Source organism: Mauremys mutica, chromosome 3 (genome assembly GCF_020497125.1).
Source record: "Mauremys mutica isolate MM-2020 ecotype Southern chromosome 3, ASM2049712v1, whole genome shotgun sequence".
NCBI lineage: Eukaryota > Metazoa > Chordata > Testudines > Geoemydidae > Mauremys > Mauremys mutica.
Window position 1 is genome coordinate 14,240,506 of NC_059074.1, and position 25,178 is coordinate 14,265,683.

At 45.0% G+C, this 25,178-nt stretch overlaps 1 protein-coding gene across 1 annotated transcript in view; it reads left to right on the forward strand.

Moving 5' to 3' along the window:
• The window catches only part of PKHD1 (PKHD1 ciliary IPT domain containing fibrocystin/polyductin), a 367,689-nt gene that overhangs the window by 311,233 nt on the left and 31,278 nt on the right, over positions 1 to 25,178 (forward strand). Inside the window, exon 60 of the mRNA XM_045008841.1 lies at positions 13,644 to 14,670. Coding sequence (XP_044864776.1) covers positions 13,644 to 14,670 — 1,027 coding nt within the window. The remainder of the gene's footprint in view (positions 1 to 13,643; positions 14,671 to 25,178) is intronic.

Below are 25,178 nucleotides of genomic sequence, written 5' to 3' on the forward strand. Positions count from 1 at the left end.
CTGTCCTTAAAATCTATGAATTCCTCTATCATCACCAATCATAGCAATACTGCATCCAACTTCTAGCTAGTGAAAACGCTGTATACCCCATTTACCATGCCACCAGAGATTTTCTAGTTCATTATTTTTGTTTGCTTATTTATTTCAATTTCAGCTCCCCATAGGCTCTAGGCACACGTGTAATAGCAGCAATTACACATTGCGCAAAATACATCAATATGTTTAGTATAAAGTGTAAAGGAAAACTCAGAACAACTTCATCAGCATTTTAATCTGCAGGACTGCAATAAATAAAGATCGGACTGGAAATCTTGTCAGATACGCACAATCGTCTCCTTTAATTGACTTCAATGGGGGAAAACATCAAGGCCCCAGCCTAATTTATTGTCCAAGTGAAAATGGTAAAGAAGCTGCAGAAATGCTGAAGACTACTGGAGATGTAAAAATCCTTCAGTTTAATAATCATAGAATCACAAAATATTAGGGTTGGAAGAGACCTCAGGAGGTCATCTAGTCCAACCCCCTGCTCAAAGCAGGACCAACACCAACTAAATCATCCCAGCCAAGGCTTTGTCAAGCCTGACGTTAAAAACCTCTCAGGATGGAGATTCCACCACCTCCCTAGGTAACCCATTCCAGTGCTTCACCGCCCTCCTAGGGAAATAGTTTTTCCTAATATCCAACCTAGACTTCCCCCACTGCAACTTGAGACCATTGCTCATTGTTCTGTCATCTGCCACCACTGTCAAGAGCCCAGCTCCATCCTCTACAGCCCAGCTCCATCCTCTGTGGAGTTAATAGTTACACAGAGAGGATTTGTTTTAAAAACTTGGGTCTGATTCAGTTCTCACACTGGTTTTACATTGGCTATAAGTGTGAGAGATTCGCTTCCAATTGACACTGGTAGAAAGGAGAATGGAATCAAGCTGCTTTATATTTTTATTTTGTCCCATTTAATTAACTATATGTTCTATTTCCCTTTTCCTTTCAGGGGCATTGTTACATCCCAAGCCTTGCGCTCGTGCATATCTAGTAAAAGCAATGTTCTTTTCCTCAAATTCTATTCCTTCCCTAAGAATTCACTCTCCTGCCTTTTAAATAAACATCCCAGTTGTGCCCAGTTGACCCTGTGAGGATGCAGCATTCACTGATCCACCGTAATTGTCTTTCTTTTCCTCTCCTCCCATCTCTGTCTCTCTTATCTCTGTGATCTTTCTTTCTCCACCTCCTTCCCCTTCCAGAGAGCTTTATGAAATTCACATACCTACTTCTGAGGCCTTTGTGTCTGAGTGCTTGTTCCATTCAGGCCATACTGAGTGAGAGAAATGGAAAGATTCCCACATGTTCCTCCACTCCCGATGTCTTCTGGCAGAACTGGGCTCCTTTCCATGTCACAGCCTTCTGCTGAGGTACTGCGGGTACAGGATGCAGCTCTGCCAGAAGCATTAACTCTCCTCCAGCTTTGGGGAAAAATAAAATGTGAGTGAATGCAAGTTCTTTTCGAACACCTGAAAACATGTGGTTGAGCTGATACCCACTCCCTCTTGGGAAGAGGGTTTGGTCGAAGCCTGAAAGCTCTTCCCATGGGATCCACTAGTAAATGCAATACCCAGAATTTTCTCTAAGGTCCAGACATGATAGAACTGGAACCCACAAAGATACGAGGATGGGATAATGCAAAATTTTAGCATATCTAGATACTATTGGTACAGATCATCTTCGACTAGGTGTCTGGACAGTGCCTACCAAAATGGTGCTCCCAGATACTATTGGAATACACATGATACATAAAATCATAGAAATGTAGGGCTGGACGGGACCTCAAGAAGTCATCAAGTCCAACCTGTTCTTAAAATCCTCCAGTGATGAGGATTCCCTTGGAAGACTATTCCAGAGCCCAACTACCTGTATAGTTAGAAAGTTTTTCCTAATATCTCACCTAAATCTCCTTTGCTGCACAGGAAGACCATTATTTCTTGTCCTACTTTCAGTGGACACGGAAAACAGTTAGTCCCTGTCCTTTTTATAACACATTTGAAAACTTATCAATCTTTCCAAAAGACTAAACATGCCCAGTTCTTGTAACCTTTCCTCACAGGGGAAGTTTTCTAAACCTTCTAGCATTTGTTGCTTTCCTCTGGACTGTCTCTAAAGCGTGGTGCCCAGAATTGGACACAGGACTCCAGCTGAGGTCTCTACAGGGCCAAGTAGAGCAGGATAATTACCTCCTGCATCTTCCATGCAACATTCAAGAATAATATTAGCCTTTTTTCACAACTGCATCACACCGTTGACTCATATTCAGTTCATGATCAATTATAATCCCCAGTTCCTTTTCAGCATTACTACTGCCTAGCCAGTTATTCCCCATTTTGTAGTTGTACATTGGTTTTTTTTTCCTTCCTAAAAGAAGTACTTTGCCCTGGTCTTTATTGACTTTCATTCTGTTGATTTTAGATCATTTCTCCAATTTGTGAGGATTGTTTTGAACTCTAAGCTCCAGAGTGCTTGCAACCCCTCCCAGCTTGGAGTCCTCTGCACATTTTATAAGCATATTTACTCCACTCTCTAGGTCATTAAAGAAAATATTGAACAGTACTGGACCAAGGCCTTATCTCTATGGGACCCTACTTTACATCTGCCTTGCCAATCTAACAGTGAATTATTGATAACTACAGTCTTTCAACCTGTTGTTCCCCCATCTTATAGATATTTCATTTTGACCACATTTCTCTAGTTTGTTTATGGGAACGTCAGGTGGGATTGTGTCAGAAGCCTTACTAAAAATCAAGGTATATCAGTCCATTGCTTCCCCCCATTTGGTAGGCCAGTAACCCCGTCAAAGAGGGAAATTAGGTTGGTTTGGCATGACTTGTTCTTGACAAATCTATGCTGCCATTCCTTATAACATAATAAACGGTTTTATTCTGGTATCCGTATCACAAAACCCCCACCAAAGTTGGCATTAATTGACACAGTTTTCTTAGGGGGAGGAGATGAATGGAAGGTTAAGTTGTAAACAGGGGCTTGACAAACAATACGCTGGAGTCAGGGGGTCTGTGCTAGCTAAGATAAGCAGCAGCACCCTGATGCCAGGGACAACGGACAAGATAAACTTAGAATGTAAAGATCAGGTTCCACATGAACAGCACATGGGCAGACCAGGCTGTGCAGGGATTGGTTCCTGCAGAGTGACCAAGCCATTCCAAAAATGTGTGATTTAATGTATAGGAAATGCAATGCGATGTGTACATGTGTATAAAGGAAGAGGTTGTCTGTGTAACTTCTGATGTGTGGTGCGCCCTATACCCTCTCCTACGCCAGGGTCGAACTGAGTGGTTTGGATCCCAGAGAACTGGATGAAGTGTTCTCTCAGAATTGGACAAGGTGTTCCGGATAAACCGAGTGGAAAATGTCTCGGAGGGTATTCCAATGCTCAGGAAAAACTCATCCAGGAGGGAGGGATAGCTCAGTGGGCCTGCTAAACCCAGGGTTGTGAGTTCAATCCTTCAGAGGGCCGTTTAGGGATCTGGGGCAAAAATCTGCCTGGGGATGGGTCCTGCTTTGAGCAAGGGGTTGGACTAGATGATCTCCTGAGGTCCCTTCCAACCCTGATAGTCTATGATATCACAGGGGAAATTTGAGGACAACTGGATCTTGTTTTTGAAAGCCTCCAACCCCCACACAGTGGGTGGTTACTCTACTTTCCCATTGCAGGCTGGGTTGTTTTCAGACTAAACAAACCCACGTAACCCAAACTTCGCCATCAGTTAGGGAGGTGCCTTGTGCAACACAGTTAATAAATAAAAAGTTAAGAAAAATGAAAAGCCAGCCTCACCACTATTAACAAAAGACTCTTCAAAGCTATTCCTTTGCTCTGGGCTTTTACAATAATAAACTGGAAAAAATACATTAGAGAATGAGCTACTTCTAGCCACTTCATATTTCATTTTGCCTCTTCTCTATTTATTTCACGTCTTTCCTAATTACTTCTCAATTGCAGAAAGACCACATTAGGCACAACATGTTTTAAATATATTCTCCCTAGCCAAAATAACTTCATGGGTTGTCTGAAATTTCAAGCTTCCCACTAGTAAGCCTAGAATAAAATTAAAAGGGAGTATGATCTTGTAGTTAGAGCAAGGGTGTCACGATTCTTTAGTTATTTCCCCTGCTCTTCTGCAAACCTTCTGTGTGACTAACCTTTCTGCCCTTCAGATTAATTGGGTACCATAATCCAGATATATGTTGTCATATACTTTGATTATAAGCCTGCGATAACCGGGGATTGGATATGATGACCCAGGAGACCTCTTTTAGTCCTATGTCCTATGTTTCTAAGTATAGTATGAGTCTTAACTAATTAACATATGTACTGTGCTTTGAAGATGTAAAGTGACATCTTACTATGGTGCTTGGAGATCCTCAAACAGCGCTAAGGTCAATCCTTCTCCAGTGGAGTCGTTCTGTTGACTACAATAGGAGAAGGATCAAGCCCTAGCTTAGTCCCATTATCTAAGCAAAGTATTATATCCGCTATGTGCAGTAGTGATGCTTGAAGTTATTTAGGCCCCAATCCTGCAAACAGGCATTCAGGTGCATCAAGTTATGTGCATAAGAGTTTGCTGGATTGTGGCCCTGGTTTGAACAAGTTCAGCCTTCAAGGACTTCACTGGGCTTACACCAGGACTGAATTTTGGTCCTGATATATCTAGCAGGACCTAAAAAGTGGATGTGTTGTGAATTTTGTATATGCTGATATTTTAGGAAAAGGCATGCTGAACGTTAAACAGACCCTTGGGTTTTCCAGGAGTGCTGCTCAGATCCAGCATTTTTTTCTCTCTAGTACATGCAAAGTTTCTAAAGGTTAGATCAGGGATTGGCAGCCTTTGGCACGCAGCCCATCAGGGAAATCAACTGGTGGGACAGGACGGTTTGTTTACCTGCAGCGTCTGCAGGTTCGGCCGATCGCCGCTCCCACTGGCCATGGATTGCCGTTGCAGGCCAATGGGGGTGCGGGAAGTGATGGCCAGCACATGTCAAGCAGTACATGAGCACCATAAGAAATATTGCTATTGATAAGGTCGTGAAAATGCGGTTAGTTTTGCAGGGATATAAAGAGCTGACTCGTTTGGTTTGGGCTCTGTCTCCAAGTTTGCCAATGGGAAGCAGAGTTTGGATCTAGGATTTTGGTTCAGCCCATTGCAGCAGTAGTGGCCAGTGGCCAAGTCTGGTTCCAGGGCTGAACTTTTCCAAAGGCTGAAGGTCTTCAGATCCAGGGGCTTTGGCTGAAATTATTTGGACTGGAGGATTCAGACATGGAGTTAGACACCCGGCTAGACCGCAGGAATAGGGGTCTCTTTATTTTCCAGTTGAGTATGCTCTTTGCTTCTTTCTCACTGACTTTCCCTACCACACAAAGAATGTTATTAAATTATATCAGGAGTTTCCCAAGGCCACTACTTCCCATAGATGCTGGAATTAGAGGTGCTGGGGGTAAGCCTGCACCCCTTGGCTTGAGGTGGCTTACATCACAGGGTTTACAGTTTGGTTGAATGGCTTTCAGCACCCCCACTATACAAATTGTTCCAGCGCCCCTGCTTCCTCCAATGCCAGTAGCATCATTTACCTCTATAGTTCTACAGATTTAGCTATCTACCTACTAGGTTCTTATACAGTGTCCTTTGTATGTGAATCTGATCCAGGCTCAGGTTCCAACTCCTCTCTGTAATCCAAGGAGTGTTCAGAACCCGGACCCACCTCTAGTTATGAGAGTTAAGATCCCTATTTCCCTTTGCTCTAAAGGTCACTAGCAAGCTCAAGATGTCATTTTATGCTGCCTGCACTTGTAATGATCGAAACCCCCTTAGATCCCGATTCTGCGCTCCATATTCACATGGAGTAGCACTTATGGGAATCATCCCAGCGACTTCACTGGGACTGGGTCCTTAATTGGTGGGACTGTACCTTTAAAGTCACAGTGCTCTGTATAACTCCACCACGCAAGGGAAAAGGAAGCGGGACAAGGCTGCTGGCGAGAGAGTGTCTGAGACGTTCATTCAAAGTGGCCAACTCTCACAATTTTTGGCGTGTTTCATAGAACCCCAGTTCCTGGAGACATGCCATTGGAGAATCTCAGCTTTCATCGTGCCTTCTGATTGCAGAGAACAGCTTGAAAACGTGACCTGAGTGTAACCTCAAGGGTCAGAAATCAGAAGGAGCACGTCTTTATTTTATTTTGTTGTTAAATCTCATTATAGTTAAGACAATCTTATGATTTGGGGGGGTGGACTCACAATTTTTAGACACTTGAGGTTGCCAATGCTGGTGACTTCTGTTACCAGTAGGGCAGGGCCCTGTTAAGATTTAGATGTAAATACTTTCTCCTGGTTCACCCTGAAGCCCCTAGCATCCTTCACACCAGGGCACCAGGGAATAGGTGCTGACTTTCTAATGTGCCTGAGGATGCTCCCCACTAGCTCTGCCCTAGGCCCTGCCCCACTCCACCCCTTCCCCTAAGTCCCTATGCACATCCCGCTTCTTCCCACCCCCACCCTGCCTCTTCCTGCCCCTACTCCACCCCTGCCCCGCCTCTTCCCACCCCATTCCACCCCTTCCCCTGAGCACACCTGCCCTTGCTTCTCCCCCTCCCGCCCAGTGCCTCCTGCACACCACGGAACAGCTGTGGGAGGCGCTGGGAGGAAGTGGGAGGTGCTGATGGGAGGCTGCCGGTGGGAGCTCGGCACCCACCATTTTTTTTCAGTGGGTGCTCCAGCCCTGGAGTCGATACCTTTGACCAGGGAACAGGAATCTGGAGCAGTGAGGAACAGAACTCCAGCTCGAGGGCTGCACGCTGCACTCCTGCACAACAGTCCCAGCTTGCTTTCAAACCCTGCCTTCTGCATCCCAGCAGAGAAATGTCTCTGTGCTGACTGGGGATCACCCTCATCGTGAGTATCTAGTGGCCCAGCAAACTGTGTGAACGGGGCCAGCTGTGCATGAGCTTTTATTGTTTCACGCTTGAGAGGCCAGATGGAACAAAAAGGTGTCTGCTCGGGGTGACCCAAGCATGGGCACACTAGAAAGATCGCACCCGACTGTTCCCCTCTTGCTCCCTTTTTCACCTTCACTCAGCTTTGGTTTTGAACCTTCTTTCATGATGCCCTTCTCTTTGGTACAGCCAAAGACCAGAAAAAAAAGTGTGTTTGTTTTGGAAGGAAAGGGATTCGAGGGATGGGGCAGATTCTCAGCTGGTATAAATTGTCATGACTTCATTAAAGTCAGTGGAGCTATGCCAGTTTACACTAGTTGAGGATCTGGAGGGAGTGGATGGGTGGCTGAAAATTCTATGCCAACGGCTTCTCTCACATCATTTTCTGCACATCCACTTCTGGTCCTGAATAGAACCAAGGAGTTCTAAGATGGATGGGAAAGACCTGTTTTTCAATGGTTAGGGTTCAGCATTTCCTGAAAACTAGGCCCTGTAAAATATCTAAAGTGGGTACCCAAAAATGGAGACATCCAGAATTAATAGTCACTTTTGAAAATTGAGTCCATAATAAATAATTATAAGCCAACAAACTCAGATCTGTAAACGGAAGTTCAGTTATGGATGTGAACTAGAGCTAGATGCAATCTTTTTGCCTCAATATTTTATTTTAATTAAAAATTTCTTGTTTGGGGCAAAAAAATTCCTGTTTCCCAGTGGAAAACGGTATTAACCAATATTGGTTTACTGAAAAATTTTTGGTTTTTGAAACACCCAAAAGAGGTAGTGGGAATTTTTTGAAAAAATAACATTTATTTTCAAAATATCTCACAAAAACAATTGGCCTTTTCCAGCCAGTTCTAACCAGGGCATCCCCAAAGATTGCAGGAGCTTGTATTAAAGGTTTTGCATGTACTTTAGCTTTAATGAAAAATCATGATATTAAAGCCCTTTTCTGGGAAATTCACTCTTCACTGGAGTTAGTTCCCATGATCAAGAAACTCTTCTAATTAGAAAACAGTAATAATAATCCAGTGGAATGATCCCCCAATTATAGTTTGGAGTGATCATTTTATTTCCAAACTTTATTTTTGCAAACGAAAAGGACAATTTATCTTTGCAAGAACTGCAGGCCAAGCAGGGGGAGAGAAGCTGAGAACCTTTCAGTTCATAATAAAAGCTGGCAACAATAGTCTTAATAGAGTTCAAGTTTATTTGACTAATACTTTCACCACTTGTCAGATAACATAGTTTTGTTTGTGGTAACAAAACAAGCCCTTTCCCCTCTCATTTCTCCAGTGAGCAGTACAGGCACTTGTGGTGAGCACACATTACTACTAACTGTTATGATGTTTTCTGTCAAATTCATTTATTTATGCAACTGCTGTGGAAAGGCCTGAGGCCCATAAGCAGCCATGAAAGATTTCAGAGTCCTGGTGTGGGGTCATGAAAGGGAAAGCAAAGGGGCGGGGGAGCCTCCACTCCTTGTGAGAAAGGAACTGACACAGGAAATGGTCACATATGGCACAGATTTATTTTGTCCGGGACTTCCCATTCAAATCTCATTATATCCACTGCTCAGAGCAGTGCATGGCACAGCCGCATTCATTTTGAGGTCTGGCATCTGATGAAATTACCGCTCTGCTTTCCAGCAGAGGTGATGGGTTTATCATTCCTTGGCGAAAGAGCCGGAGATTGGAATTGCATTTATAAAGAATGCTGTTTGCTGCCCCTTGCCTTTAAATTAAGCCACGGGTATCCGTTTGTCTAACGCTCAGTAGACAAGGTTATTGGTGAGGAGGAGGGGAAAGAATCCTTCTGGGCTTTAAATACAGCTAAAGAGAAAGAAGGAATAACTTGAGGGGAGACCAAATGGGAAAAGGTGTTCGTAGAGACAAGAGCAACGCGCTGTTCTTTTCACGGTAGGGTTGTTTTTCGAAGGTAGGATAGTTGAGGTAGCAAGATGGTTCTGTTTGAATTTTTCCCTCTTTAGCATCTTTTCTGCAGGTGAAATTTCCCCCCTCCCCACAGAATGCCCAACTATTTGAGATTTATGTGGCAAAACAAGCAGGGATGGGGGAATGGAATACTTCTTATTGTTTGTATTACGGGCATATCTAGGAAGTCCAGTCCTGGACCAGGACCCAGCTGTGCTAGGTGCTGTACGCACATAGAACAAAAAGATAGTGCTTGCCCCAAAGAGCTTCCAATCTACACTTCAAGCCCATGGGCTGGCCATGGAGGTGAAGTGCAGACCCTGCTGTGCTATTTCAGTCTGTGGCACGAGGGAAGAGCCCTGTGGCATGAAGGAACAGCTGCAGTGTCCTTGCAATATTTAGTCATTGTTGTTGTTGTTTTGTAAGCCCCATCTTCTGAAGTTTGTTGAACGTCCAGACTCGCCCTTCTCCCAGGCTTTCTGGGACAGTGTGAGTTAGGTAGGGTATGATTAGGTCAAAGTGGGGAGCACATTTATTTATCTGGATGGGTTACTGGGAACTAGGAAAGTTTTTATAATTTGTTGCCGGTTTATTGGTCACATTTACTGTTATCCTTAATGTGCCCAACACAATGGGTTCAAGGACTCTAGGTGTTACTGTCAAACATAATATAAACAATGCAAATAATAATGCAAAATATAAATAATCGTGTGTGTGCCTAAATCATTGCATGCACCCATTTAAAAACTAAATGTATAGTATTAACAGACCAAAGCAATTTTGATATTTGTATTCATTAATTCACTAGAGAGGAAGGGTGGTCCAATGGTAAGGGCATTAGGCTAGGTGTTGGGAAACCAAGGGTCACCTCCCTACTCTGCCACAGACTTTCTGTATGACCTTGGGCAAGTTAATCTCTGTGAAATGGGGATAAACAGAACTTCCTGACCTCACAGGGGTGTTGTGAGGATAAATCAATTAAAGCTTGTGAGGTCATCAGATACTGTGGTGCTGGGAGTCACATAAATACCACAGATAGTATATAAATACTTGTACTTGTGTTAATACATAACTCGGTGTGTGTGCAAAACTGTGTATTACATGCATTCACTCATGCTCAGTTATGCATTAATAACATAAACTTGCACAATCATTTAGGCACTTTAGTATATTCAAATACAGGCACACACAAGTTCACATGATCACACCTGCTTATGCACACACAGACTCCCATGCTCATGTGCACATGCGCACACACACACACAGTGGGATTTTCAAAAAGGGCTCAGCATTGGCCTAATTTGTGCCTCCATTGAAGCCAATGGGATTACTCACATGAGTAAAGTCACCTGCCTGGGTATGAATTTGCAAGATCCGTGGCCACTAGCTTCAGTGGGACTCTGGATAGGCATGAGTCTGCCTGTATGGATCAGAATGAAGGATCAGTACCTAAATTTGTAAATTACTTATAGTGAAAATTCAGAATGAAGAAAAGGAGACTATCAACGATGTTTCTATGCAACAAAAAATATTAACCCCCAATTAATTTCACTTCCCTGTCCTGTTACATTTCTAAGGTCCTAACTTTGGGCCTTTTGCCTCAGAATTGGACATCAGCAGGTCAAAAGGGGGCAGCTAGTTTTGAGGAATATTTCCTCTTCAGCAAAGATGTATGCTGGGCTGCCCAAGGCTAGTGAGTCACAATGTCTAAGCAGCGTGGCATCTATCCCATCCCCCACTCCTTTTTATATTTGCATAGCCATAATTGCAGATAAATTAGAAAATAATAAGGGGCAAATTTAGTCAGATGGAAATAAATTTGCAGGAGTTTTATTTTATTTTGATTAAAAAAAAAACAAACCCTGAAGCCACCTTTTCTGTTTTGGTCAAAAATCTCCTATATTTTCCTTGTACTATGAATTGTGAACTATATCATGAAGTGGGTAAAACTTCTTGAAGAAAATGGTGGTGTTAACTCGAAGGGAAAAATCATTAATGTTGTTGTATTTCATTCCATTTTAAATATAGAATTTTTTTTCATATTTTATTTTTTTGGCACTGGGAGATGGAGGAAGGACAGGAGAGCTGCAAAGGACTCAAAGTGCCTTCAAGTCAAAACATCAATTTTAAAAATACTCTTTTTAAAAAAAGAAAAGGAAAGAAAAAACCTTCCCTCCTGAATTCATTTTTCTAAATAACAGATACGAGATGTTTTTTTTTCTTCCTTAAGCAAAGAGGACCCCCTCGGCATATTTTTCTTTTCAAATGTGAAATGAGGTGGAAAATCCTCATTTCACGACAGGAAGGACAAATATTGACACAAAGTTAATATTTGTCAGTAGCCCTGGAAGCAACCTGAGTGTTTAAAAAAATAAATAAAAATAAGCAACGTGATTTGATGCTTTGTGAATCTGAAGAAGGAGAATCTGCTGCCTGAGTGTAAAGTAAATAGGCAACACAAGCACACACTCCACTTTCTCTTTATTTCACACATGCGCACAAACACACGTCCACTGTCCCTCTCTCACACACAGACTTCTCTCTATATATCACATAGTCACACACACACTTCTGTCTGTCACTTTCTCTCTTACACACACACACACACACACACACACTCACTCACTCACTCACTCGCTTTATCTAATATCAGCCATTTAGAAGGAGGGCTTCTGGAATTTATCACTGTTATTGTTCATCTCCAATGTAAATAGCACGTCAGCTCAATATTCAGTGGTCACTCAGTATTTATTAAGTCCTGTCCACTCTGGCCTTTTTTAGAGGAAAGCCCCAGGGCGGATTAGCTGCTGCCCTTGACACGCTGTGTCACTTATCTATTCGCATTGATTATGAGAGTCAGCTGTGACCAGGCCTCACTTTTCCCTTCTCCTTTCAGCCCCCTTTTACAAGCACCCCTGCTTGGATTTTCATGAGGAAATAATCAGATTAGGCCGTCAGCAGCGAGTTCATATGGAGTTCTCTTTCTCCAATGTGCTGCTAACTGAATAAACGTGTTTTGTGCTAAATTGTAAATGACATTATGATTACCAAGGCCAGCATGGGTTTCATTTAAAAGTGATCGAAATTGCAGGCCACAGCAATTGTGACTGGCAGATAGGGCCATTTGGAAGAAAGGGAGGGAGGGTGTTTGGGGGGAGCCAGCTGAGACGCCACAAACCAGCTCGCAAAGGAAAGGAGCAGAGCAAAGGGAAAGTCCTGGGGATGACAAAATACAAGCAAGGCCTATTTGCAGACAAGCGAAATGTCACCACCAGGGAGGAGGGGGATGACTCGGCTGTTTCCAGGAGAGCGAATGATGAGATCCGTCAGGATTTATGGGTTGCCTGCTGTACAGTGCGTGTTCCTTGCGCTCTGGGATAAAAAAAAAAAATCTTTTTGTGCAGCTCTTCTATTTCTGCTGTCTAAATGAAGCTGCTGTTTGTTCTCCCCTTCCCCCCACATATTATTGGTAAAGTGCCTGTGCTGGTGAATCTGGAAAAGAAGATGGTAGATGGATATCTAAAAATAGCTGCTCCCATGCAGAGGGCCTGATTCTAATCTCACTTGCACCTTGTCTCCCGACCACATTCAATCAAGGCTGATGTCTGTGTAATTTCATCGTTTTCCTCTATGGCGTGCACCGCGAGGGCCCACTCCGGAAAACACCCCTGCGTCTGAGTAACCGTACCTGAGTCCTGGCCTGTTGACTTATGTAAGGGTTTGCAGCATCAGGGCCTAAAGCAGCCACTAAACGAATCAAGGGTGGCTTCTGCGGGAAGATATATGGTAATCCCACTTCATGAGATCCTGCAGCCCGGAGTGCTACTGTTCGCACCACAAAGTGCCATTTCCTTTTCTCCATTTGACTGTGTGGCCTGGCAGCAGGTGTCGCCTCATTCTCATACTGTGGTGGAAGGCAAAGAGGAGCACTCTATTGGTTTCATTGCCCCATTCTTTGTATACTTTAATGAAGATCTTATTTAAGGCTAAATTGCCCCCGTCTTTTCAGCCTCTTCTTTTATGCCTCTAACAATCTTCTTTTTTTTTCTTAATAGTATCTTATTTCCCCCCAACTTTGTAATGTTGCTGAGAAGCCAGGAAGCTGAACACAGTGGGCTAGATTGTAGCTCAGACTGCACATTCACACAGGGGTATCAAAGGGAAGAAGACTCCCACCTTTGTGCCCAGTGCAGGGTATAGTGTTGGATGCAGGCGTACTTCAGTAAGGGTCACTGCATACCCCATCTCCAGAGCGTGTGGCAACATGCACAGCTACCTCCTGCAAGAGCAGGGAGGAAGGGAGTAATAATTTACTGCAGTACCAAATTACTGCCTCCCTGTAGCAAAGCGGGGAACAGGAACCACAGTTCCTTCCCTCGGATGCTCCTGGAATTGCACAGCAATGTACTGCCCCTTACTACGGGCTATGTTTGTGACACAATCCAGCTCAGTTGAAAGGATTGCTGGGGAGGGCAGAGGAGAAAGCAAGGTGGTAATTCATGTCAAACATAAAGGAGCTTCACAAAGAATACCAAATTCATGGCAAGGTTTGCTGCCCTGCTATACATTTAGAACCAGGACATCTAAGAGAAACAGCTCCTTGCATCATCACACGTACCAGCATCACACAGAAAGGTGTACCGTGCAAATAAGCAGGTACAGCGCAGTGTGTAGAAATGGCAGATCACCCCATCCTTTGTTTATTTGTTGTTAAACAGGCATTTACAGAGAAGACACAAAGTGCATCTACAAGCCCTCTATGCAAGGCTACTTCTGCAAAGACACAGACCATGCACTCGTGATCCTAGAAAGCTTGGACACTGAAGCAGACGGAAGGAGGTCGTCTCCAGTGGTATCGGTGACTGGCAGTTTTGTGGAGGCTTTCAGTAGTGGAGTTTCACATGTATCTTGCTGTCCTTCAGAACATCCACGGGCTTTCTATTCGGTCTTGCCATCCAACAAGCTGACTAAGGTTTGCTTCGCTGGTCTAACGCCTCCGAGCTTAAGACTCCGCCTCATCGGTGGTCAAAACTCTACCAGACTTCTCATAGCCATCTTCTACGATGAACCCCGTAGCCTTTACGTTTTCATGAACGGGAATTACATTCCACTAGCCTCATCTTCTTCCAGTGCTTTCTTAACTAATGCCATGGCAGGCGCCCACTCCTTCAGCTTTGAGAACAACCTTCTCTACGTCCTCCTTCATGGAGATGACCCCATAGAAATATACACTAGCTTTTCTCTTCACGCTGCTTTTACCATTGCTGAGACCATTGGAGAGGAGGGTCAAAGAAGGGTGGTCCATCGCCTGGCTGATTTCTTGCAGATTGGACGGGACCATGTCAGAATAGTTCAGAGTGCGTCAGGGAGCGAGAGTACATTAAAGGTTATCTCAGACAATGTTGGCAAGAGGAGGCGTGAGTGCCCTCCCATGACATCTTGCACAGCCTTTTGTTGCAGGGCTGGCTGGGAGAAAACCCGGACAGGAGCAGCAAATGTTTGGGTTCTGCAGTCATCTCATGCGGCTACCCCATTGAGAGTGCTGATCATTGAAATTGGAGAGCCACCAGGCCTTTTCAGAAATAAGCTTGTTCCCTCATTTTCGAGTGACAGGTTGAAGAGCTTGGCCAGCACTGTTATCAACGCTCAGCAGATTGGGGATCTTCAGCGAGCCCTGGAGTTACCAATTGATACTTTAATGGTGACACAGTCTTTTTTGTCATCGCCACTAGGGGGCAGTGCCGGGTAAGCAAGTCACTTGTATGAATCCTTCAAAGCTCATTTATGATTATTTATTATTGTAAGATGTTGATAGTTTAAATGAGGGTATTTAACCACTGGAACAGCTTACCAGGAGAGGTATTCTCCATCACTCAGAGGTCTTAAATCAAGACTTGATGTCTTTCTTAAAAATATGCCCTAGTCCAACCAGAAGCAGTTGGGTTGGATGCAGGAGCTGCCAGGTGAAATGCTCTGGCCTGCGTTCTGCAGGAGGTCAGACTAGATGATCATAATGGTCCCTTCTGGTCTTAAAATGTATTAAACCCATGCATGGTATTCATGTATTCACACAGTGCTGGAGATGGGTACGGTGTGTTATAGACCAAAAAATGACAGGCTCCTGTCCTGAAAAACTTAGAAATGTAGACCCCGATGATGCAAACACAGACACATGTGCTTATCTTGACTGCTATGAGTAGAATATAGTCTTGGGAGGAGACCGATTAGCTGTGTTTGCTCAGCATGGAAAGAACAGAGCCAACATAATGCAAGTCTGAAGGATACCCACGTGTAAACGTGATGGCCGCCATCTTGGGCAACATACTGAGGACTGAACCAGGGGTCTCCAGAGCTAAATGCATGAGCTACTATAGCTTGAGGGGTCGTTAGCTGGGGCTGTAATAGACAGAGCCCATCCGTTACTGCCATGTGCATGCCACCCACACCACCTGTTTGTGCGTGAAGGGAGACCAGGCCCACTAGTCCCACCCTGCCCCGCCACCCCACCCCACCCCACCCACCCACCCACGCACGCACAGGGAAACAGAACCTTGGATGTTCTCCTGTCCAAACACTAGCCAGTGGAGCTGAGCCAGGGTGTAATCTGTGCCTTGTAAAGATCTGACACAGATTATTCCCGCTGTGGAGCAGAGAAGAAATAATAACTTTGCATCACAGTTCCTTTGGCTGGGGCAGCACACGTTGCCCATTATAATATTTCACTGAAATAACCCACCAGCAATGAAAACAAAGAGCATCTCTGAGGATGTGTATTTAAGTGTAAAACATGTTTGATGATGTTACATTTCTGTATCTCCCATATTCTCTCCCCATTCTGTTTCTGTATTGTCATCCCTCACTGGGTAAGCCCTATAGAACCTGCAGAAAGCAATAGGGCTTTAACTAGTAGGAATCTATATAAATGCAATAGGATTATATAGAAATTGCTCTAAAAACCTATATAATTTTATACAAAATGAGATCCTTTCTATAAGTGTGTGTTTGTTACTGGGTTTTTTTGTTTTTTTTTAAACCAGCCTATAGATCAAGGATTTAATTCTCTATTAAATTCTATAGGATGATTCACTAAATTCTACAGGGTGACTCAGAACACATATAGAAAGTATTTTCTTTTATTTTAAAGCCTGTAAGATTTTCCTCTCAGGTTTATGTCTAAAGGCTCATTCCTGCAAACACTCATTACTGGGAGCAGTATTAACTCCCATAAGCAATCTCATTGACTTCAGTGAAACTACTCAATAATAAGACCCAATAACAAAAGTCTTCAGGGACAGGCCCTAATTTAGGGCCTGATCCTACAGAGGGCGACCTGGGACACACATTCACCAGTGGGATAAACTAACACCACCAAACTTGAGGAAAGTATTTGTCCTTCACTACTTGGGTTCCTCTGTAGTGTTATTTATTACTCCCCATCAGTCTTGGGCTTTATGGCATCACTTGTGGCTTTGACACTTGTGATATAATAAGGCCCTGGCTAACCTGTAAAATTAAATCAGATATTTCCTGTTGGGACATGTAATATCCCCTCTGTCTGTCCCTCATTAGAGTCTAGACAGTACACACCAGCACAGGCAGGGATAATGGGGTTGGGATAACGAGAGACTGTGTATTTTTCCACACAAGGGGGGAAATTTTCTTCCACACCTGTGTCCTGCAGAAACAAATGAGATTCAGAGATCTCTAGGGCAGACTTAATAGCCTACACCAACACATGGCCAACAGCACTGGAATTCCAGACCCACAGTTCTCCCTGCTTTGCAAAGCTTTGGGCAACAGAGATTGGGACTCCCTGTTCACATCCCACAAGGAAGTGGCTAAAGGTAGCCTTGGGGACCCTAGCTGCAACAGCTCTGGTAACGCCGACAGACCCCGGTCATTGGCATTGAACCGGGGATCTCTGGAGCTTAGGGTATGAGCCTCTGCCGCATGACTCTTAGCTAAGGCTGTAGCAGACTCATTAATCTCTCTCTCTAAGTGGTCTCAGTGCCACTAGATGGGACAGAACCCCACATCCAGAAGGTGTGTGGGTTACAACAGCAGAACTGTTTATCATAATGCCACGTCTTTTTTTTTTAAATAATTTGTCTCGTTTCTTTATGTGGTTTCAATTTGTTTACTTTTTTAGGGTTAATTCATTCTGCTGCTTCCTGATTTACCAAGGAGAGAGGGAGATGATAGCTAATAGCTACATGGAAGACAGAGAAAGCACACTAGTAATATATTTATATACCAAAAGAGTGTGTGTGTGTATGAGCGTGCGTGCGCATGCGCGCACACACACACACAAATTGTTCTGTGTTCAGAGCAGTGTTTGCATAGTGCACAATAAATAAGGCCTGGGGCCACACATTGAACAAAATGGATAAAGCAAAATATTGCATAGCTGCTCATTCAGTGAGCAGCATCCATCCTTGGCACTGAACGGGACAGGGGTCCTGTGGAAATAATAATACGTCATCGTGTAGTTAAAGACTGTGTCATAATGCATCTGCACATTGTGAATTAATGGCTGGATTAAGGTTGCACAGGCAAGTTTAATTCTGGTATGTCTTGTGTGTGTAACCGTAACATTCTTTTACTGAAATTACTATATGTTAGGGATATAAATATTGTTTAAAAAAACATCCATTTAAACTATTACAATTATATTGGTTAACCATTTAATCATTAACACGACAGGGGTCAGGGTTTGGGTTCTGGGCTGCTGCCCACCCCTTGTGTGGGGTCGGGGTCTGCCACCAGCACTGTGTGGCAGGGGTCAGGGTCTGCCAGTCGGCCCCACATGGTGGGGATCCAGGCCAGGGGCTGCCACACCTCCCCACCAGGGGTCTGGGGACTGCCACCCAGACCCACACGGCAGGGGTTTGGGCCTGGGGCTGCTGCCCGGCCCTGCCCGGCGGGGGTAGGGGTCTGCCTCCTGGCTCTGCCCGGAGGGGTTCTAGGTTGGGGGTTGCTGCCTGGCCCCGCATGGCGGAGGTCAGAGTCTGCTGCCCACCCCCGTGCGGCAGGAATCCAGGTCGGGGGGTGGCCGTCTAGCCCCACACAATGGGGCACAGGATCAGAGCCACTGCCAATCTGTTTTAAACATTAGCTACACTATATTAACAGTAAGGCTAATACTTATCGGTTAACCATTTAATATTTTATATTCTTACTGTGTGTAATTTCATAGGCTTTAAAAAACATGCAAAGTCCATCATATGGAACCACCAGGACTCCCACATAGTTCATTAGCAGGGTTAGAACCACTTGAGCTAACGGCGTTACCGATAGCAGTGGTAGGTTATCATCCTGTATGAGGGCCAGCGGCTAGTGGGAGATGAGACACACATTTTTCCAGCAGGTTTCTCGGTTATTTGCTGACAGTAGAAGAATATTGAGACTCAGGAACCTGAGGTTCTGTTCTAGGTTCTATGGGGAAGTGTGTGTGCATGGTTAACAGACCTTTCCATGTGTGGCCCCACCCAAACCTGACCCCTTCTGCCTGTGGCTCTGCCAGTCCCTCCCATGGCCCTCAGCTCTTCATCCCAGTCCCCACACCTTGGTTTGACAACTCAGTTTCCCTCCCTAATCCTCACGGCTCCTCATGCAACTCCCAGTCCCAGTCTCCTCCACATGACCCCACTGGCTACTCACAGAAATACCAGGTTTGCTATCCCCCAAGGTCAGAGCCGGCTCCAGACCCCAGCGCTCCAAGCGCGCGTTTGGGGCGGCATTTTGCCGGCAGGGCGGCAGGCGGCTCCGGCGGACCTTCCACAGTCATGCCTGCGGGAGGTCCACCCGAGCCGCGGGACCAGCGCACCCTCCGCAGGCATGTCTGCAAGAGGTCCCCCGGAGCCGCGGGACCGGCGCCTGCCAGAGTGCGCCCCGCGGCGCGCCACCCTGCTTGGGGCGGCGGGATTCCTAGAGCCGCCCCTGCCCAAGGTGTACACACCAGTTTGTCTGATTCAACTGAGAATCAGTTCTTGTATAACACCATAGCACTGAGTTATATTTAGAGTGAAAACAATCATGAGTTCATAGACAACAATTAAGATTTGAGAAATAGTGAGCTGATAGACCTTGGTCATCGGCAGGCAGGATCGAACCTGGGGCCGCTGGATCTTAGTGTATGAGCCTCTACTGCATGAGCTAAAAGCCAAATTGCTATTACTTAAGGCTACAAAGAGTCTCTCTCTTGCTCTCTCACGCTTTCCCCCCCCCAACACCACCCCCTGGAGGTGTGTGGGTTACATAAGGATAACGGAATGAGGAAGGCTGCATATAAAACAAACTCAGTACAGTTTCTAGAGACTAAGCTTAACTTTAACAGGCTAACTATCTTATCACAGAGCCCAATTTCTTCCTCAGGTGCAGGATCAAGTGGTGTCTTTTTGCCTTCCCCACCGTCATTGTTTGTCCCCAGAGTCAAGATGATCCCTGGTGGCTTAGTCCCTGGTGTGCTGGCTCCAAGTTGACTTCACATCCTCATGTTGCCTTCTAATGCAAATTGGGCTTCCATCGTATTGGCTTACAGTTTACATGTGAACTGAGGGAGACAGGTGAACATATATCCTTTGTCTGGCTGAAACCCCAGCTTGTACTGAATACCTCACATGACATTCTTTATGGATAAACACTATGAAAGCAACATGCTAGGTGTAATGAGTTTGTCAGGCTTGTCAGGAGTTGCTGTTACAGAACAGTAAACCCTTTCCAGTTGTCACTGAGGGGTTCTTTGGGTCATTCAGATGAGATCCAGTTGCCCTGTTTGTACTCAGTCCTTCTGGCTTTACTGGTACACATGGCCACTGGAGCTAGCTGCATTTTCAAAGTCAATTAAAAATGGAAATTGACCTGGGCAGAAGAAAACTTCTCCCTTTTTCTTGGTTGCTCAGCTGGCAGCTGTTCTCTAGGAATGATCCACCCAGTGAAAGGAAATGTTGGGACTCCTCAGTTAGCATCAAAGGAGCACATTTCACAGACACCTGGTGTTGCTGAGCACTGAAGTGTTCAGGATGAGAGGCTGGGCTTCTCAGAGGAGCCTTTGAGAATTAGGTGTCCAACTCACACTGAATTTTGAATTAGCCTGTAACCTCTCTGTGGCAGGGACTATCTTTTCCTCCTATGTGTATGTACAGCACCTACCTCAATGGGGCTCGGACCCATGGCTGGGGTGTCTGAGCACTACTAAAATAAAGATAATGAAGAATAATTATAATTATGAATTTTGGTGGGATTTAGATGCCTTGGAAAATCCTGCCCAAAATGATTTGCTCCTTCCTTTACTTTAGATCAGGTCTTCCAAGGTATTTAGGTGCCTAACTTCCATTGATATTATTGGGTCACCTAAATACCTTTCAGGCCTTTGTTCCTTGAAGGAAAACATACTTGTCTTATAAGTTTCCAAACTTCTGTGTAAAATAACATCTCTAAAACATTCATAGAATCATAGAGTTTCAGGGTTGGAAGGGACCTCAGGAGGTATCTAGTCCAAACCCCTGCTCAAAGCAGAACCAACCCCAACTAAATCATCCCAGCCAGGGCTTTGTCAAGCCTGACCTTAAAAACCTCTAAGGATGGAGATTCCACCCCCACCCCCCCAGGTAACCCATTCGAGTGCTTCACCACCCTCCTAGTGAAAAAGTTTTTTCCTAATATCCAACCTAAACCTCCCCCACTGCATTGACTCAGTTTCATATAATCACAGAACAACCATCAGCTGACAACAATTGTTAGCCACTGCTAACCTGGGCTAGAATCAGAATAATAGAAATGTAGGACTGGAAGGGACTTCAATAGGTCATCTAGTCCAGTCCCCTGCACTGGGGCAGGACTACATATTATCTCGATTTAGATCATCCCTGACGGGTGTTTGTCTAACCTGTTCTTAAAAACCTCCAGTGAGGAGATTCCACAATCTCCTGAGGTAATTTGTTCTAGCACTCAACTCCCCTTACAGTTGGAATGTTTTTCCTGATGTCTAACCTAAATCTCCCTTGCTGCAATTTAAGCCCGGTACTGCTTGTCCTGTCCATGTGGATAATAAGAAGAATTTATCACTTTCCTCTTTATAACAACTTTTAAGGTAACTAAAGATTGTTATCATGCCCCCTCTCAGTCTTCTTTCTCCAGACTAAACAACCCCATTTTTAAAAATCGTTCTTTCTACGTCATGTTTAATCATTTTTGTTGCACTTATTTGAATTTTCTCCAGTGTGTCCACATCCTGCCTGAAGTGTGGTGCCCAGAAATGGACACACTGTTCAGGCCTTATCAGTGCTGAGTAGAGTTAGAAGAATTACAGTACCTCTCATGTCTCGATTACAGCATTCCTGCTAATATATCCTAGAATTATGTTCACTTTTTTGGTGACAGTATTACATTGTTGACTCATAGTTTGTGATCCACTATAAGCCCCAGATCCTTTTCTGCAGTACTCCTTTCTAGGCACTTATTTCCCATTTTATATTTGTGTAATTGATTATTCCTTCCGAAGTGGAGTACTTTGCATTTGCCCTTACTGAATTTCATCCTATTTCTCCAGTTTGTCCAGATCATTTTGAATTCTAATCCTGTCCTCCAAAGTGCTTGCAACCCCTCCCAACTTGGTATCTTCCACAAACTTTGTAAGTGTACTCTTTATGCCACTACTCAGATCATATCTAAAGCTATTAAAAAGAACCAGACCCACGACAATCCCCTGCGGGCCCCCACTCAATATGCATGGGGTTGGCAACCTTGGGCAAGCAGTCCATCAAGGTAATCCACTGGTGGGCCATGAGACATTTTGTTTAGTTGACTTTCCACAGGCATGGCCGCCCGCAGCTCCCAGTGGCTCTGGTTCACTGTTCCCAGCAATAGGACCTGCGGGAAGCCAATGAGAGCTTCAGGAATGGTGAACCGTGGCCACTGGGAGCTGCGGAGGGGCCGTGCCTGCGAAGAGTCAACGTAAACAAAATGTCTTGCAGCCCGCCAACAGATTACCCTGACTGGCTGCGTGCTGAAGGTTGCCGACTCCTGCAATATGTCCTTCCAGCTTGACTGTGAACCATTGATAACTACCCTCTGGGTATGGTTTTCCAACCCCTTTTCACCCTCCTTCTGGTAGGTTCATCTAGGCTATATTTCCCTAGTTTGCTTACAAGAAGGTCATGTGACACAGCATCTTACTAAAGTCGAACTATATCATGGCTATTGCTTCTCCCCTATCCACAAAGCTTGTTACCCTGTCAAAGAAAGATCTTACGTTGGTTTGACATGATTTGTTCTTGACAAATCCATGTTGACTGTTTCTTCTTATCTTCTAGGTGCTTACAAATTGATTGTTTGATTATTTGCTCCGTTATATTTCCGGATACCAATGTTAATTTGACTGGTCTGTAATTCCATGGGTTGTCCTTATTCTCCTTTGTATAGATAGGTGCTATGCTTGCCCTTGTCCAGTCCTCTGGGAGCTCTTCTGTTCTCCAGGAGTTCACTAAGGGTATGGCTACACTTGAGATTTGCAGCGCTGGTGGAGGCTTTCCAGCGCTGCAATTAGTAAGTGGCCACACCTGCAGGGCACATCCAGCGCTGCAACTCCCTGGCTGCAGCGCTGGCCGTACACCTGGGTCTGCATGGGGAATAAGCATTGCAGCACTGGTGTTCCAGCGCTGCTCATCAAGTGTGGACACACACCAGCGCTGTTATTGGCCTCCAGGGTATTAGCAGATATCCCAGAATGCTTTTAACTAAATTACTCTCTTTGTTTTGTTATGCAGCCTCTCTTTGTTTTGTTGTGAACTCGGAGCTCCGGCTCGTTGCTACCGGAGCTGCTTATCTAAAAAACCAACACAGCTCCTGTTTGCTGTGATCAATCAAATGAGAGAACCCCTGTGAATGAGGCAGGCAGGGAGTGAGTGTATGCTTGACAGAGAAGATGCAGGCTGTTTGCAATTAAGAGTTAAGACTAAGGGGTCGGAAACATTTTCTGATTTTTTCAAGGCAGGAAGCTAACACACAGTGTTGGCTCCAAAAATCCACTCTCTCTCTCTCCCCACGCTCCCTGTCACACTATGCCCCGCCCCACCCCCCCTCTTTTGAAAAGCACGTTGCTGCCACTTGAACGCTGGGATAGCTGCCCATAATGCATCACTCCCAACAGTGCTGCAAATGTGGCCACACACCAGTGCTGGTAGCTGTGAGTGTGGCCACACACCAGTGCTGTTCCTACACAGCTGGATGACCAGCGCTGCAACTCGTAAGTGTAGCCATACCCAAAGTGTATGTCTACACGGCACAGAAAAACCCATGGCTGGACTGGGCCAGCTGACTCGTGGTCAAGAGGCTCAGGCAGCAGGGCTATTTCATTGCTGTTTTCTTGGTACCCTTTAGGGCCCTTGCTGGTTTAATCTCATTTTGTGCCTAGGCCTTTCTAATTATGTCTCTACATGCTTGTGGGGTTTATTTTTTGTTTTTATTTTTCATTCATCCTTCATAATTTGACCTCGTTCCACTCTTTGTATGACTTGTTTTTGAGTTTCAGGTAGTTGAAGTTCTCCTGGTTAAGCCATGGTCTCTTACCATACTTCCTATCTTTCTGTGCATTGGGATAGGTTGCTCATGTGCCCTTAATAATGTCTCTTTAAAACACTACAAACTCTCCTGAACTCGTTTTTCCCCCTAGACTTGCTTCCCATGGGATCTTGCCTACCAATGCTCTGAGTGTGCCTAAGTCTGCCTTCTTGAAGTCCCATTATCTCTATTCTGTAGATTTCCCTCCCACCGTTCCTGGATTCATTCCAGTGACTTAGGAGTTAAAGGCTCTTTTGCCCATTACCAATCCCCTGAGCCGTCTTCAAACTGAGCCTTATTTGAAGCTACCCTCTGTTTAATATCTACTGTACATAGTAAACCTATCTAAAAAGCCCTCCTTACTCAGAGTGTCATACCATGCCTGGCAGCTATGGAAATGCACTGATCACACTCCAGGGTGACACCTGTGAATTACAGGAGTCAGGTGATGAGAATTAAAGTCCTACCCCTGCTGCAACTGCTGCTGAAACAGCAGCTGCTAAGGCAATAGCTCTCCAGGAGCCCGCTGATTCCAGTTCAGCTGCTAGGGTGAGGGTGGGAAGGGGAAAGAAAGGGAGAGAAGGGAATAAGAGAGCTGGAACAGAAGGGTGGCAGCAGAGCAAGCGGAGGAGGAGAAGGTAAGGGGGAGGGGTGGAGTGGATGGGCAGGAGCTAGGAGAGGGAGGGTCAGTTTCATCTCACAGATAACACCAGGCCGATCTGTATGGGGAAAATTGGGGTTATAGCTCCATTGGGGGGATATGAGGTAAATCAAGCTGCAGTCTGATAGTTGATGACACCAGTACAGCTCCTCAAACAGGGGGAGAGTTGGGGGGGGTGTCTGTTACTAACTCTCATTTTAAAGTGAATGGGCCTGATCCTGAGAAGCAAAAAGCAACTCCTTTAGGAGCTCTGAATGCCACTCGTGCTCAGGGATTAAACCACAGGTGATTAAAACCACGTCACTTCTCTAATATAGCTGAAAGGCGATCGATCGGTCTTCTTCTATCACCTATTTTACATAAGCTGCACACCCCTTTAACAAGGAATGGGAAATGTTGTAGCTTTTGGCAATGAAGGGAGTGTCACTGCTGATTCTCATGGCTACTTGTACAATGATCTCCCTGTGCTGCAGTCCCCACCTGCATACAGCCGAGCTAAGTGGGGACATCATGACAGCCTCAGCTCAGAGGGGCCGATTTTCTCCTCCTTTACATTGGAGTTGCTCCCATTTTGAACCGTTCATTTCCATGCAGTGAGACTAGTCAAATCGGTGTGAGTGAGGGAAGATTCAGGCCCTAAATAGTGTAGCTTCCCCATTTCAGTTTGTTTTGAGCATTGCTTAATGCACCATTAATTTTGTTTCCCCCACATGCCTCGTTGGTAGAAAGCTGGCGAGTCAGGGGTTAAATGTTTTTGGGTGCTGGGCACTTGGGTTCCTTTTCTGTATGCCCTAGCTTGGCTGTAGGACTTCACGCCTGCAGGCCACAGTCACATTATCAGCTGGAAATTGGATAACGACAGCACAATGACAAATCCAGGTTGCTTGCAATAAGGTGCTAATCCCTTTGCTTTAATATCGGAGCAGCGTGTAATGATGTTTGGACATCACTCCAGTTTACTGACGACCCCACTGGGGCCTGCAATAGAACCTTACAACTGTCTAACAAGGCGTCAGGTGACTGCCGTCGTCAA